The sequence below is a fragment of the Bos indicus genome, chromosome 11 (genome assembly GCF_029378745.1).
Source record: "Bos indicus isolate NIAB-ARS_2022 breed Sahiwal x Tharparkar chromosome 11, NIAB-ARS_B.indTharparkar_mat_pri_1.0, whole genome shotgun sequence".
NCBI classification, from domain to species: Eukaryota; Metazoa; Chordata; class Mammalia; order Artiodactyla; family Bovidae; genus Bos; species Bos indicus.
This window is the reverse complement of record NC_091770.1, coordinates 15,810,282-15,823,985: the sequence shown is the minus strand read 5'-3', so window position 1 is coordinate 15,823,985 and position 13,704 is coordinate 15,810,282. Positions and strand designations below refer to the sequence as shown.

General features: G+C 39.2%; 1 protein-coding gene across 12 annotated transcripts in view; it reads right to left on the bottom strand.

Annotated features, from left to right (window-relative positions):
- LTBP1 (latent transforming growth factor beta binding protein 1) overlaps positions 1-13,704 on the bottom strand; it is a 456,275-nt gene that overhangs the window by 34,843 nt on the left and 407,728 nt on the right. For all 12 annotated transcript variants that reach the window (XM_070798479.1, XM_070798478.1, XM_070798481.1 and 9 more), the window contains 5 exons: positions 8,990-9,166; positions 8,051-8,137; positions 7,304-7,432; positions 6,485-6,625; positions 5,348-5,518 (listed from right to left, as the gene is read on the bottom strand). In XM_070798479.1, the coding sequence (XP_070654580.1) occupies positions 5,348-5,518; positions 6,485-6,625; positions 7,304-7,432; positions 8,051-8,137; positions 8,990-9,166 (705 nt within the window). The remainder of the gene's footprint in view (positions 1-5,347; positions 5,519-6,484; positions 6,626-7,303; positions 7,433-8,050; positions 8,138-8,989; positions 9,167-13,704) is intronic.

Sequence of the window (13,704 nt, the reverse complement as noted above, 5' to 3'; positions counted from 1 at the left end):
TGCAGTCAAAAATAAATAACTGTTTAAAAATTGATGTAATATTTTAAAATTCATTTCTAACACTAAAATAACTTGAATAGTCAAATCTAACTTGAACTTAGATTTGCAAAGGCACTAGATCATCAGATTTACATGCAGCAAATACTTAAATATCACAGGATCAGGACAGGGACAGAATAAAATGAAAATATGTGCAGAACCTTTCATAAAGGAGTTTCCATAACAGCAAGCATCAAGGAAGCAAGCATGCCAGAACCCAAATGTTGGGGTTGTAAATAGAATATGCAACAATGTTCCCACAAATCTGTAAGACTAGACGCAATGTCCAATCAAAGAAACGGTCAAAGGATATAATAATTCACTAACAAGGAAATAATAAATCATCTATAACAAGGAAAAGATGCTCAAATTCCCTAGAAATAAGGGAGACACATGTAAGATACCCTTCTTGAGCATATTATAACAATTTTAAAGATGACTAGTCTTTAAAAGTTATTAGTGCTAAAATGGTATGATGAAAATGGCATTTCAAACACTATCATTGGAGAAGCGTAAATTTGTATTTTTAGAGAATAAAAAGTAAATTTAAAGTTCACATACTTCTTGACCTAGTATTTTCATTTGTAGGAATTTTCTTATCAAGATACTTCCAAAGCAACATATAAGGTACATACATGAAGGTTCACTTCATGTGAGCCTTCATACATGAAGATACATACATGAAGATTGGGGCAGGACAAGGGTGGGGGAAGACAGCCCAAATGTCCAGTGCTGGAGGGATTAAATAAAACATGGTACAGACATACCTTGTCTGTAAATATGCTTTGTTTTACTGCATTTTTTTTTTTAACAGATTGTAGGTTTGTGGCAACCTTGCATCAAGCAAGTCTTTTGGAACCATACTTCCAACAGTATTTGGTCATTTCCTATCCGTGTCACATTTTGGAAATTCTCACATTATTTCAAACATTATTATTTACTATATTTATTAGGGTGATCTTCAATGTTACCATTGTAATTGTTGTAGGCTACCACAAACCCCACCCATATGAGACAGCAAACTGAACTGAATGTTGAGACAAAGGACTTGGAATATCATGTAAAACTAGTTGAGAAAGCAGCAGGAGGGTTTGACAGGACTGACTTCAATTTTGAAGTAATTTCAACATTAGCTAAAATGCCATTAAACAGCATTGCATGCTCGAAGACATCATTTGTAAAGAGAGAATCAGTTGAGATGGCAAACTTCATTGTTGTATTCTTTTAAGAAATTGCCACAGTCACTCCTGTCTCCAGCTGCTGCTGCTGCTGCTAAGTTGCTTCAGTCGTGTCCAACTCTGTGCGACCCCATAGATGGCAGCCCACCAGGCTCCCCTGTCCCTGGGATTCTCCAGGCAAGAACACTGGAGTGGGTTGCCATTTCCTTCTCCAATGCATGAAAGTGAAAAGTGAAAGTGAAGTCGCTGAGTCTTGTCTGACTCTTAGCAACCCCATGGACTGTGGCCCACCAGGCTCCTCCGTCCATAGGATTTTCCAGGCAAGAGTTCTGGAGTGGGGTGCCACTGCCTTCTCCGCCCGTCTCCAGCAACTATCCCCTAATCAGTCAGCGATATCAATATCAAGGCAAGACCCTCGACCAGCAAAAAGATAACTTGCTGAAGGCTTAGATTATGGTTAGCATGCTCTAGCAATACAGTGTTTTTAATTAAGGCACGTACATTTTTTAGTACACTTAATAGACATAAATACTTTACAATGTAAATTTAAGTTTTATGTGCTCTGGGAAACCAGGAAGTTCAGGTGACTTCTCTTTTGCAATATTCACTTTACCATGGTGGTCTGGAACTGAATCCATAATATCTCCAAGATATGCCTGTACAGATTGCCAACATCCACTGGATCATAGAAAAAGCAAGAGAAATCCAGAAAAACATCTACTTCTGCTTTATTGACAACACCAAAGCCTTTGACTGTGTGGATCACAACAAACTGTGGAAAATTCTTCAAGAGATGGGAATACCAGACCACCTGACCTGCCTCCTGAGAAATCTGTATGCTGGTCAAGAATCAACAGTTAGAACTGGACATGGAACAACAGACTGATTCCAAATAGGAAAAGGAATACATCAAGGCTGTATACTGTCACTCTGCTTATTTAACTTATATGCAGAGTACATCATAACAAATGCCAGGCTGAATGAAGCACAAGCTGGAAACAAGATTGCTGGGGGAAGTATCAATAACCTCAGATACACAGATGACACCACCCTTATGGCAGAAAGTGAAGAGGAACTGAAGAGCCTCTTGATGAAACTGAAAGAGGAGAGTGAAAAAAGTTGGCTTAAAACTCAACATTCAAAAAACTAAGATCATGGCATCCGGTCCCATCACTTCATGGCAAATAGCTGGGGAAACAGTGGAAACAGTGACAGACTTTATTTTCCTAGGCTCCAAAATCACTGCAGATAGTGACTGCAGCCATGAAACAAAAGACGCTTGTTCCTTGGAAGAAAAGCTATGACCAACCTAGACAGTGTATTAAAAAGCAGAGACATTACTTTGCCAACAAAGGCCCATCTAGTCAAAACTATGGTTTTTCCAGTAGTCATGTATGGATGTGAGAGTTGGACTATAAGGAAAGCTGAGCACCAAGGAATTGATGCTTTTGAACTGTGGTGTTGGAGAAGACTCTTGAGAGTCCCTTGAACTGCAGGGAGATCCAACCAGTCCATCCTAAAGGAAATCAGTCCTGAATATTCATTGGAAGGACTGATGCTGAAGCTGGAATTCCAATACTTTGGCCACCTGATGCAAAGAACTGACTCACTGGAAAAGACCCTGGTGCTGGAAAAGATCAAAGGCAGAAGGAGAAGGGGACGACAGAGGATGAGATGGTTGGATGGCATCACCAACTTGATGGACATGCATTTGAGTAAGCTCCGGGAGTTGGTGATGGACAGGAAAGCCTGGCATGTTGCAGTCCATGGGGTCGCAGAGTTGGACATGATTGAGCGACTGAACTGAATTGAACAGATGCCTGTACATGCACAAAACAAAGCCTGCATATCCATTTAAAAGTTACCATTTTTCACTAGTTCTATGACACCCTAGACTGTAAAATACATCCTGATATAATAGACATTAAGGTGTGAAAAAATAGCTTGTAGCCATTAATCAATTTCAGTTATAGGATACCCCCAATTTCAGAGATGCTGAAGAGTAAACCAAAAAAGAACATGCGCCTAAAATCAATGACACAGCTTTCAGTTTTAAATATTCTCTTAAATATAAATGTATAATAACTAATACAAAACTTAAGCAATAATCGATACACAGAATTAAAGACTTGGATGATGAAAACACCAACTGTTAAGAGTGAACACCTTCAGAGGTACAAGCTATTAGGTATAAAATAAGTGATAAGCATATACTGTACAGCATGGGGAATATGGCCAATTTTTCACAATAACTATAAGTGGAGTATAACTTTTAAAAACTGTGCATCATTATATTGTACACCTGTAACTTCTATGATACACCAACACTGTACTTCAATTTAAGAAAAAGAGTGAACATTTTCAAGGTGGAGAGTCAGTTTTGATGGGGTAGGTGGAAGGGGACATAAACTCTTAATTTTTTAGAAGTATACATATATATATATATATTTTTTAAAGTAAACAATAAAAACACTGCCTAGTTAGAAAGGTGTAAGCTATCCAAACACCATGATAAGATGACTCAAGTCATATATATTGCATTCGCCTCCTCAGATTTCATCTTCCTCTCCTTGTGGCATCTGCCAGGAACAGAGGTAACAGGGATGCTAATAATCTGCCACGCTCCTGGTTATCCTGCTCCACCAAAATCCTCCCAGTTCTCACGACAATGCAACAAGAGCGATGCCTTCACTTTATAAATGAGCTCCACTGGGTGAGGTTCTTTTTTCCCAGTTCATGCTGCTGCCATGGGCAGCTCTGAATTCCAGACCCACATTTTCTGTACCCAGAACCCACCTTCTTTCCGTTTCTGGGCTACTAGCATTACCATCTATACCTTTGTGTGTTTGTTCTTCCCCCTTTGCTATTCCTTTTCCTTTTATGGCATTTCAAATTACTTTCTTTTTATGCTACCTTGGTTTTAAGTTATTTCCAAGCTAAAAAGCTGATTTATTAAATGGTTGGAAAATTACATTCTAACTAACTAAAAATTAGAGCATTTCCTCTTCTAAGCAATTCTTTCCCTCTTTGCCATTCTGAGAATTTGTTCATTATGAACTCCTGCACTTTATACCCACACAATATTTTTCTGGCTTTAACAACCAATTCTATAGTCAAAGACAAAAATGCTATACCCAAGACTTTCAAGTGCTTTCCTTTAACAGGCAATAAGAGGCTGCAGGGGTAAGAACAGAAATAGGCCATCAGCACGGACCCCAACAGTCACCAAGCAGCCCAGCCTGGAGCCCAGAGTTGGTACCTTCAAGCCCTCCTCCCAGATGAAGAGAAGGGAGGAAACTGAGAGCTTCGCTGATCCCACTTTTTCTGTTTTTGACCCCAGGTTTAAAACTTGAAGGCCTTTGCCAGTGGCTCAGCAGCAAAGAATGTGCCTGCAATGCAGGAGCCACAGGAGACATGGGTTTGACCCTTGGAGCTGGAAGATGCCCTGGAAGAGGGCATAGCAACCCACTCCAGTTTTCTTGCCTGGAGAATCCCATGGACAGAGGAGCCTGGCAGGCTACAGTCCATAGGGTTGCAAAGAGTCAGACAAAACTGGAGTGACTTGGCATGCACACACTACAATTTGAAAGTCAGGAAGATTTGTTCAAATACATTTCACTTACTTTTATACTGTTTTCCTTCACGGTTCTAACCCTTCTGTGGAGGGGGGGAACCCTTCTCTCCCACAAAGAGGTTGACATAAAAACTTGAGCTTTGACCTATGGAGAGTGTCTAGTCCCTGATACTTTTTGCTCTAAGCAGAAACTATCAGAAGTGAGAAGGACTGTAGGAAAAAAAGAAGTATCAGGAAATATAAATTCTCAAGACCTATGCCACCAACTGCTAAGATGCATTACATTTCTTTGGGTCATTTATCATTCTTTGGAGGGAAATAAAATGAGGGTTTCAAAAATTAATGACAATGTCTGGATTGGAGGCAAACCAGGAGTCAGATGTTATGTAATCTGCTCCTGTAATGTGCGTGCGCGTGCACACATACCTCTCTGATGAAAGTAAGATATCAGGAGTGAAGTTGAATATATTTAGGTAAAAGAATTATCAGCTTCCAAAGGAGGTGAGAAGAACTGGTTTCTAAACATCTCCAGCAGAAGGACTTGGTAAGGGCTCACCTGAATCCTTCATGGGACAGAGGGCGCACTGCATGCCCCAGGCCTCTCCGTACAAACAGCAGCACTCCGTGTATGTTGTTTGCTTGCCGACAAGAGGGCGGCTACACACATACTCGTCACTCAGATGTTCCCAGCACAGATCTTGGTAGACATCGGTTTCTTCAATTTGTTCTGAAAGGAAAGACACGGTTCCATGACAATTGCACTGCTATTCCGATTTCATAGACACTGTGGTAGAAGCCAGCGAGTCTCAAAGTTTCCATCCCGATTTCTAAGCGTGACTTCCAAGTAAAAGTCTGAAGCCAGCCTGGTCTTTCCATGGATCAAACCTCTGTCATCTCCAACTGCGTGTCATTCCATCAGCTGAAATTCAACCTGCCCATCATGTTCCAATTAAATCCTTCCCTCTGTAGCTTCCACATTATGTAAAACCCTCCACGATCTTGCCTATACTTTATAATCCTGATGGACTTCTTATTCTTCCAATATCTGATTTTTCACGTTTACTCCTCTGTCAAATCCTACCTTTTTCCTTCTACACAAAATTTTGGGGATTCAGCCTTTTTCATCCATTTCATCTGCCAAAGCCCTGAACGAGTGACACTTCATCCTAGGGTTCTTAATTCTAACCTTTCTACTTTTCAATAGATTTCAACCAAAGCAGTCTCCTGAATGTGCTGATACATTGATCAATTAAGTCAATTATTAGGAGCACATCACCTTCAGGGATGAACAGGGACTCCAGAGCCCTCCACTACTGATTAATTCCACCCTCTGCTCTGCCCAGTCTCATCTGTGTCCTCTATTCAGTCAAGCAAACCTAATTATTTTCCCTTCAACTTACATCTTCCTCAGTTGCCTTCGAGGGTTAAATATGATCAACCCCCAGGTATGCAAGAGCTCTGCCATCTGCTCAGTCACTCCTTGTCCTGGTGGCCTTTAAATCAGTATGTGCAGGGTGCTAAATCTGCACATTGATGATACGAAACTCATTCTTTCTCTTAGCATCTCATTTTAATTTTTTCAAAATACCCAAGGAATCCGTTTTTCTATTTTCCGACAGCTCACATTTCAGTCAAAAGGAAAACCTTATGACATTTATTTGGACACAGACTTGCTTCTCACATCCAAACGTACCATGTGATTCAGTTGGTCGGATACATCTTTTTTCTGAAGCATCCAGGACCATTGGGTGTGTACAGAAGCAGTTATAAGAGCCTTCTGTATTAATGCACTGGCCATCAATGCAACTGTTGGGGTCTTGACACTCGTCTATATCTTCAGAGGAAAAAAAAAAATGAAAGAAAATCAGCAATCAGTTACACCTCATACACTTAACCAAACTTAATACACCACTAAATTTAGTCCAGATTTCAAGGTCTGCCACATTTTAATTAGCTACACATCATCATCCAAAAGAGAGCAGCTCTGACTATAAAAATGTTAAGCTGTATTGATTGGAAAAATAACATTGCCCTACAGCTGCTGACATTAAATAAGGAAAGAAAACATTTAAGAACAGGATATACTTAGAAATTTAAGATAAAATGCCTCTTTATGACAGTTTTAAAATTATTTCCTTTTGCTATGTTTTTCTGCATAGTATATATGGTTTTCTGCTTAGGCATTAAAGTCTGGGTCTGTATTTAAAAATGACTTTCAGTGTATGGTATGAGTGATGAAACAGGAGGCTCCCCAGACCAAAAGAACACTTCAGTTATACCAGTGACCTGAATTATAATTCCACACTGAATATTAACTCTTCAAAATCTATTCAAACAATAGTTTGAAGGATTTTTATTTTCTTAAATATTGCTCAAGAAAAGGATTCATAAAACATTTACAAATCTTTTCAACATGAGATTTAGATTCTAATAAACTTTTTATACAAAACATTACTATTTTTTTTCCCATCTGTTTTCACAGGACATCACAAAATATCCTCTTAAAACTTACCAAAGCACTGCAATTTGACAGGATCGTAGTATGTCCCTTGCTTACAGTAGCATTCATAACCAGGCTGAGTGTTCATACAGAAGCCATTTTTGCAGATCTCTTGTCCAAAAAGTAGGCATTCATCTGCATCTATGGGGAAAAAATGGTCATAATATCTGTATCACTGAGATGTTAAAGTGAGTGGTTAATAAGGAAATACTCATATGTGTAGTTTAAATTTCACCAAAGTGAAAAATCTGGAATTTATTTTAGAATTACAGGCTAATAACATGAAATGTATAAAGCACATTGACTTTTATTTTCTTCTTTTCCATTCCTTATCTCTAATCTATGGCCATTAGTAAAAGGTCCTAGCAAAGTAGGATGCTTTATAAAAAAGCAAAAATCTTTGCTTTGTTGATAACCATTAAAGGCCAACATAGTGATCAAATTTATATTGGTCCTAACATACAATTTTTAATATTGTCCTGGAATAAAAGAATGAATCTATTAAAGTACAGAATTTTGTATTAAGTACTTTTACATATGTTACCTTATTTTATCCTCATGACAGCCTCTGAAACATCATTTCAGAGGTGGAAACTCAGAATCTTGAGTGAAATCCCACCGTCATACAGTCTTACATGATCTACTTCCCAAGCCACACTTCTACCAAGACTACTGGGGAGAATTCGAACACAAGCCATGCTTCCACTTGAATGTCAGATATGAACACTCATTGCAAATTAGTTTCTGCTTGAAACTGACCTTTATAGTTTTCACCATCAACGCCATAAGAGGATTCTTCCGAGGGAACAAAACCTTTCCCTCTAGGACACATTTCAGTGAATTCAGCTGATTTCAGAAGAGACAAGGGAAAAAAAACAAAAAAAAAGGTGGGAAAAAGAAAGAAAAAAAAAAGTCCATGATTTTTTTTCCCCCTACAAGTATGTTTTACATTCAGTTTTGCTTTCTCAAATTCAGCAACTTAAAGGCAAACCTTGCCATCCAATTCAGACAAATAAATTCAGTACAATCTCTAAATTACAAAGTAGGTGCAAATAAACCTAATGACTTCATAAGTTTACTTATAATTTTTAAAAAACTTGATAGTTCACTTATGTTATTTATCCATGTTTTACTTACAAGTGCTATGGACTTTCACGACTTATTGCACCATTACTATGGTCTCCAGTATTTTACCTGGACGAGGGCATGGCAACCCACTCCAGTATTCTTGCCTGGAGAATCCCATGGACAGAGGAGCCTGGTGGGCGACAGTCCATAGGGTCGCAAAGAGTCAGAAAAGACTGAAGCGACCTGAGCACTAGTATTCTAAATTTCTAATAAGAATCCATCAAGAAAAATCTTGGCTTAAATATACAAGCTCTAATTAGGAACAATGCTGTGTCAGTGTCAGAAAAATCATTGCTTTTATATTAAAAATGGAATAAAACTGAATTAAGTTTCTGACAAAATATCATATGGAATGTCACCATAACAGCATATTCTGTGATAAACAGAAGTTCAAGAATTTATATTGAGGCAGGACAGGGTTTGGTTTCTAGCTTTCTAGAAACCCACTCAATTTGACTACAGCAGGTACCAGCACTTTGAGGCTTCAATAACCCAAATGAGAACATTCCAAGACCCGTGAACAGCACACAACAAATACCAGTGTGAACACAGCACTCAGCTGATTCTTACCAGTCCCCGGGACCGGACAGGGGAAAATCTCACAGTTGTCTCCCCACCCAGCACCGGAGGTGCAGCAGCACTCCTGCTTGGTGACATTGGGAGCCAGCACGTTGTCACACAGACTGGCGTCGTTCAGGTTATAGTAGCATTCTTTCTTTTCTTCTCTGGGTTCATCTACTTCTGAGTCTAAAGAGAAAGCAAGAAAGAGTGTTGACAGGGTACATCAAATCTACCTGTATCGCAATGGAGTCAAAACAGAGTGGACTGGATGTGCCAACGGCACTTCATTTACGGAAGGCTGCTTTCTATTCTGTGTCAGATTCTTCCACTGCAAGATAAAAAATGCACTTGAATCCTGAATTTTCATGGATTTCTAACCCACCCCAACGTGTAAATCTGTCAAAATCATTTCCTTTGACGTTAACCAATTACTATATTCATGTGAATTTGGCTGTGAGTACAGTTTCCATATCTGCTTTCTTGCCAAACATAGGGCCATTCTTTACTGAGCTATAACACCTACTTAAATCAATGAACATTTTCCTGACACTGAACCAGAGATGTGAGGCCACTCATAATATTTAACCCTTAGTTATTGAGTTAACCATGCTCCCCCAATCTTTCCTGAACAGTGCAAAGCAGAGGAAGACAACCAGAAAAACACTGCAGTAACCTGAGTCTATAAAATACTCGACTCAAATTGCTGCAACTGTATGACTTTGAATGAAACAGTAAGAGCCAGCTAAGCCTCAGGATAGCATTTCAAGCCCAGGTTCTAGTCCCAGCACAAGTGTGTCCTAAAGAGTATATATTCCAACAGAGTCCTTTTGACTTTCTGTCTAAAAGACAAGGTGATATGATAGAACACAAAGGATAAAGACCTCCAGTGAATTCCCTTGTGGTCCGGTGGTGAGGACCCTGCACTTTCATTGACGAGGGCACAGGTTCAATACCTGGTCAGGGAACTAAGGTAAGATTCCACAAGCTGCACAGTTCAGCCATAAAAACAAAAACAAAAACACACAAAAAAAACCAACTCCCCTTAGTTTCAGACAATACTAATGACTTAATCCCATCAGATTTGAAATCTATGAGCAAGTTTGTGCTTTTAAAAAATGATTTAAAAAATTTATTACCAAGTATCTCACAGGCTAGTAAAGTAATGCTCAAAATTCTCCAAGCCAGGCTTCAGCAATATGTGAACTGTGAACTTCCTGATGTTCAAGTTGGTTTTAGAAAAGGCAGAGGAACCAGAGATCAAATTGCCAACATCCGCTGGATCACAGAAAAAGCAAGAGAGTTCCAGAAAAACATCTATTTCTGCTTTATTGATTATGCCAAAGCCTTTGACTGTGTGGATCACAATAAACTGTGGAAAATTCTTCAAGAGATGGGAATACCAGACCACCTGATCTGCCTCTTGAGAAATGTGTATGCAGGAAAAAAAAAAAAAAAAAAGAAATGTGTATGCAGGTCAGGAAGCAACAGTTAGAACTGGACATGGAACAACAGACTGGTTCCAAATAGGAAAAGGGGTTCATCAAGGCTGTATATTGTCACCCTGTTTATTTAACTTCTATGCAGAGTACATCATGAGAAACACTGGACTGGAAGAAACACAAGCTGGAATCAAGATTGCCGGGAGAAATATCAATCACCTCAGATATGCAGATGACACCACCCTTATGGCAGAAAGTGAAGAGGAACTCAAAAGCCTCTTGATGAAAGTGAAAGTGGAGAGTGAAAAAGTTGGCTTAAAGCTCAACATTCAGAAAACGAAGATCATGGCATCTGGTCCCACCACTTCATGGGAAATAGATGGGGAAACAGTGGAAACAGTGTCAGACTTTATTTTTCTGGGCTCCAAAATCACTACAGATGGTGACTGCAGCCATGAAATTAAAAGACGCTTACTCCTTGAAAGGAAAGTTATGACCAACCTAGATAGCATATTGAAAAGCAGAGACATTACTTTGCCAACAAAGGTTCGTCTAGTCAAGGCTATGGTTTTTCCTGTGGTCATGTATGGATTTGAGAGTTGGACTGTGAAGAAGGCTGAGCGCTGAAGAATTGATGCTTTTGAACTGTGGTGTTGGAGAAGACTCTTGAGAGTCCCTTGGACTGCAAGGAGATCCAACCAGTCCATCCTGAAGGAGATCAGCCCTGGGATTTCTTTGGAAGGAATGATGCTGAAGCTGAAACTCCAGTACTGTGGCCACCTCATGTGAAGAGTTGACTCATTGGAAAAGACTCTGATGCTGGGAGGGATTGGGGGCAGGAGGAGAAGGGGACAACAGAGGATGAGATGGCTGGATGGCATCACTGACTCGATGGACATGAGTCTCAGTGGACTCCGGGAGTTGGTGATGGACAGGGAGGCCTGGCGTGCTGCGATTAATGGGGTTGCAAAGAGTCGGACACGACTGAGCGACTGAACTGAACTGAACTGAACTGAAATGCTATAGAGTTCAAATTACTGCCTGATTCAGTTAGAATTTATTAAGTTTTAGTTTATGCTATGTCGAATTAAAAGTTGCTGTAATCAAGATTGCTGGGAGAAATATCAATAACCTCAGATATGCAGATGACACCACCCTAATGGCAGAAAGTAAAGAGGAACTAAAGAGCCTTTTGATGAAGGTGAAAGAAGACAGTGAAAAAGCTGGCTTAAAATTCAACATTCAAAAAAATAGAGATCATGGCACCCAGTCCCATCATTTCATGGCAAATTGATGGGGAAATAATGGAAACAGTGACAGATTTTGTTTTGGGGGGCTCCAAATTCACTGCAGATGGTGACTGCAGACATGAAATTAAAACACACTTGCTCCTTAGAAGAAAAGCTGTGACAAACCTAGATACTATATTAAAAAGCGGAGACATCACTTTGTTGACAAAGGTCTGTCTAGTCAAAGCTATGATTTTTCCAGTAATCAAGTACGGATGTGAGAGTTAGGCCATAAAGAAGGCTGAGCTCTGAAGAATTGATGCTTTTGAACTGTGGCATGAAGAAGACTCTTGAGAGTCCCTCAGGCAGCAAGATCAAACCAGTCAATCCTAAAGGAAATCAGCGCTGAATATTCACTGGAAGGACTGATGCTAAAGCTCCAATACTTTGGCCACGTGATGCAAAGAGCTGACTCATTAGAAAAGACCCTGATGCTGGGAAAGATTGAGGGCAGGAGGAGGAGGAGTGGGCAACAGAGGATGAGATGGTTGGATGGAATCACCAACTCAAAGGACATGAGTTTGAGCAAACTCCGAGAGATAGTGAAGGACAGGGAGACCTGGTGTGCTACAATCCCTTAGGTCACAAAGAGTCGGACACGACTGAGCAACTCAACAATAACAATTGCCATCCAATTATTTAGGTTAATACCAATGAAATATTTTCATTAGAATTGCTGTCTACAATTCTTAACCCAAAGAAACTATAGGAACAAAGGCATAACACTTGCCAGTGAGGGTAAGACTTTAATTTCAATACCTACATTTTTAAAAAAGTTGATAGATCATTATACTATTAGGAAAGTTTAATGATTTATTTTCATAACAGTTTCCTATATATTTACTTTGGCAGGGTCAAATTGACTGCAGAAACCTGAATAATATATCACATAACAAAGGTGTCCTTGATGTGTAACTTCATAAAATTCTATCAGAAGAGCTACTGCCCTTCCTTTTCCCTTGTAGCAGTAAAAACAAGCAAAGAAGCAAACAAAGCTTTGACATGTATATTATTCCCAGAATGCAGAGTATCATTGAGAATGTAAAGGATCCCTCTCACCCTTGGCTCTGGCTAATTCTCAGGTTATTCTATGTTTGACAGAATTCAGCTTGGACTCTACTTTAAGTCTTAACAGCTGATATCATATTCAAAGTAGAATAAGTATCCAGGAAAAAAACTGAAATGCTGATCCTATGCAGTTTTTGAAGTGGTTTTAAAGCATTTCCTTGTATGTGAAATTGGATAAAACCTGTCACATTCCTTGTGTCAACTAGCTGTTCTAGAGTGCTGGGGACAGAGAGCTTTGCCAGATCTCGGGGAATGGATCACCACCAGCATTTCATCCTCTTCAAAATGGGCCCCAAGCTCTTCCATAGGGTATCACTGGGGAAAATTAAGGGTATTTTTAATTAATATTAAATCAATCATGAACCCTATAAAAACTGTATAAACTTTCTCCCAAGATGTGTGAATAAGTTGGCAGTCTATTACTATGAACAATTCCACTCATTGTACTCAATTTGCCTTTAAATGCAAATACTTATTAATGAATGAATGCCTTTAGAAATATAAATAACTCAGCAACAGAACTAGAGCTTTGCCAATCAAACTAATAGTCTATTGAAAGAGTGCTCAATAATTGTTTTTCTCTTTGTACAAAGTTGTGGTTTCTATGACAAGATGGAATATTGTACAGTAACACCTCAATGAAGCCTGCTGTATTCATAGGTAATTACAGACCACAGGCTTCTGAGTCAAAAACTTCATATGCGCTTAAACACCTTAAACACTATTTCTACCATGTTCTTTACACTCACAGAAATAAAATTTCTTTTTTCTTTGGAAGGAAACGCTAAGGTGATTGCATAAGAGAAATAATCAATATCACTGTATTATTCGGGTTTTACATTGGTTATTACAAGTTCTGCTCTTATTTTCTTTCCAAGCAGTTTGAAAGTTCAGTGTTTACACAGCTGAAATTGAGGATTAGTCAGGC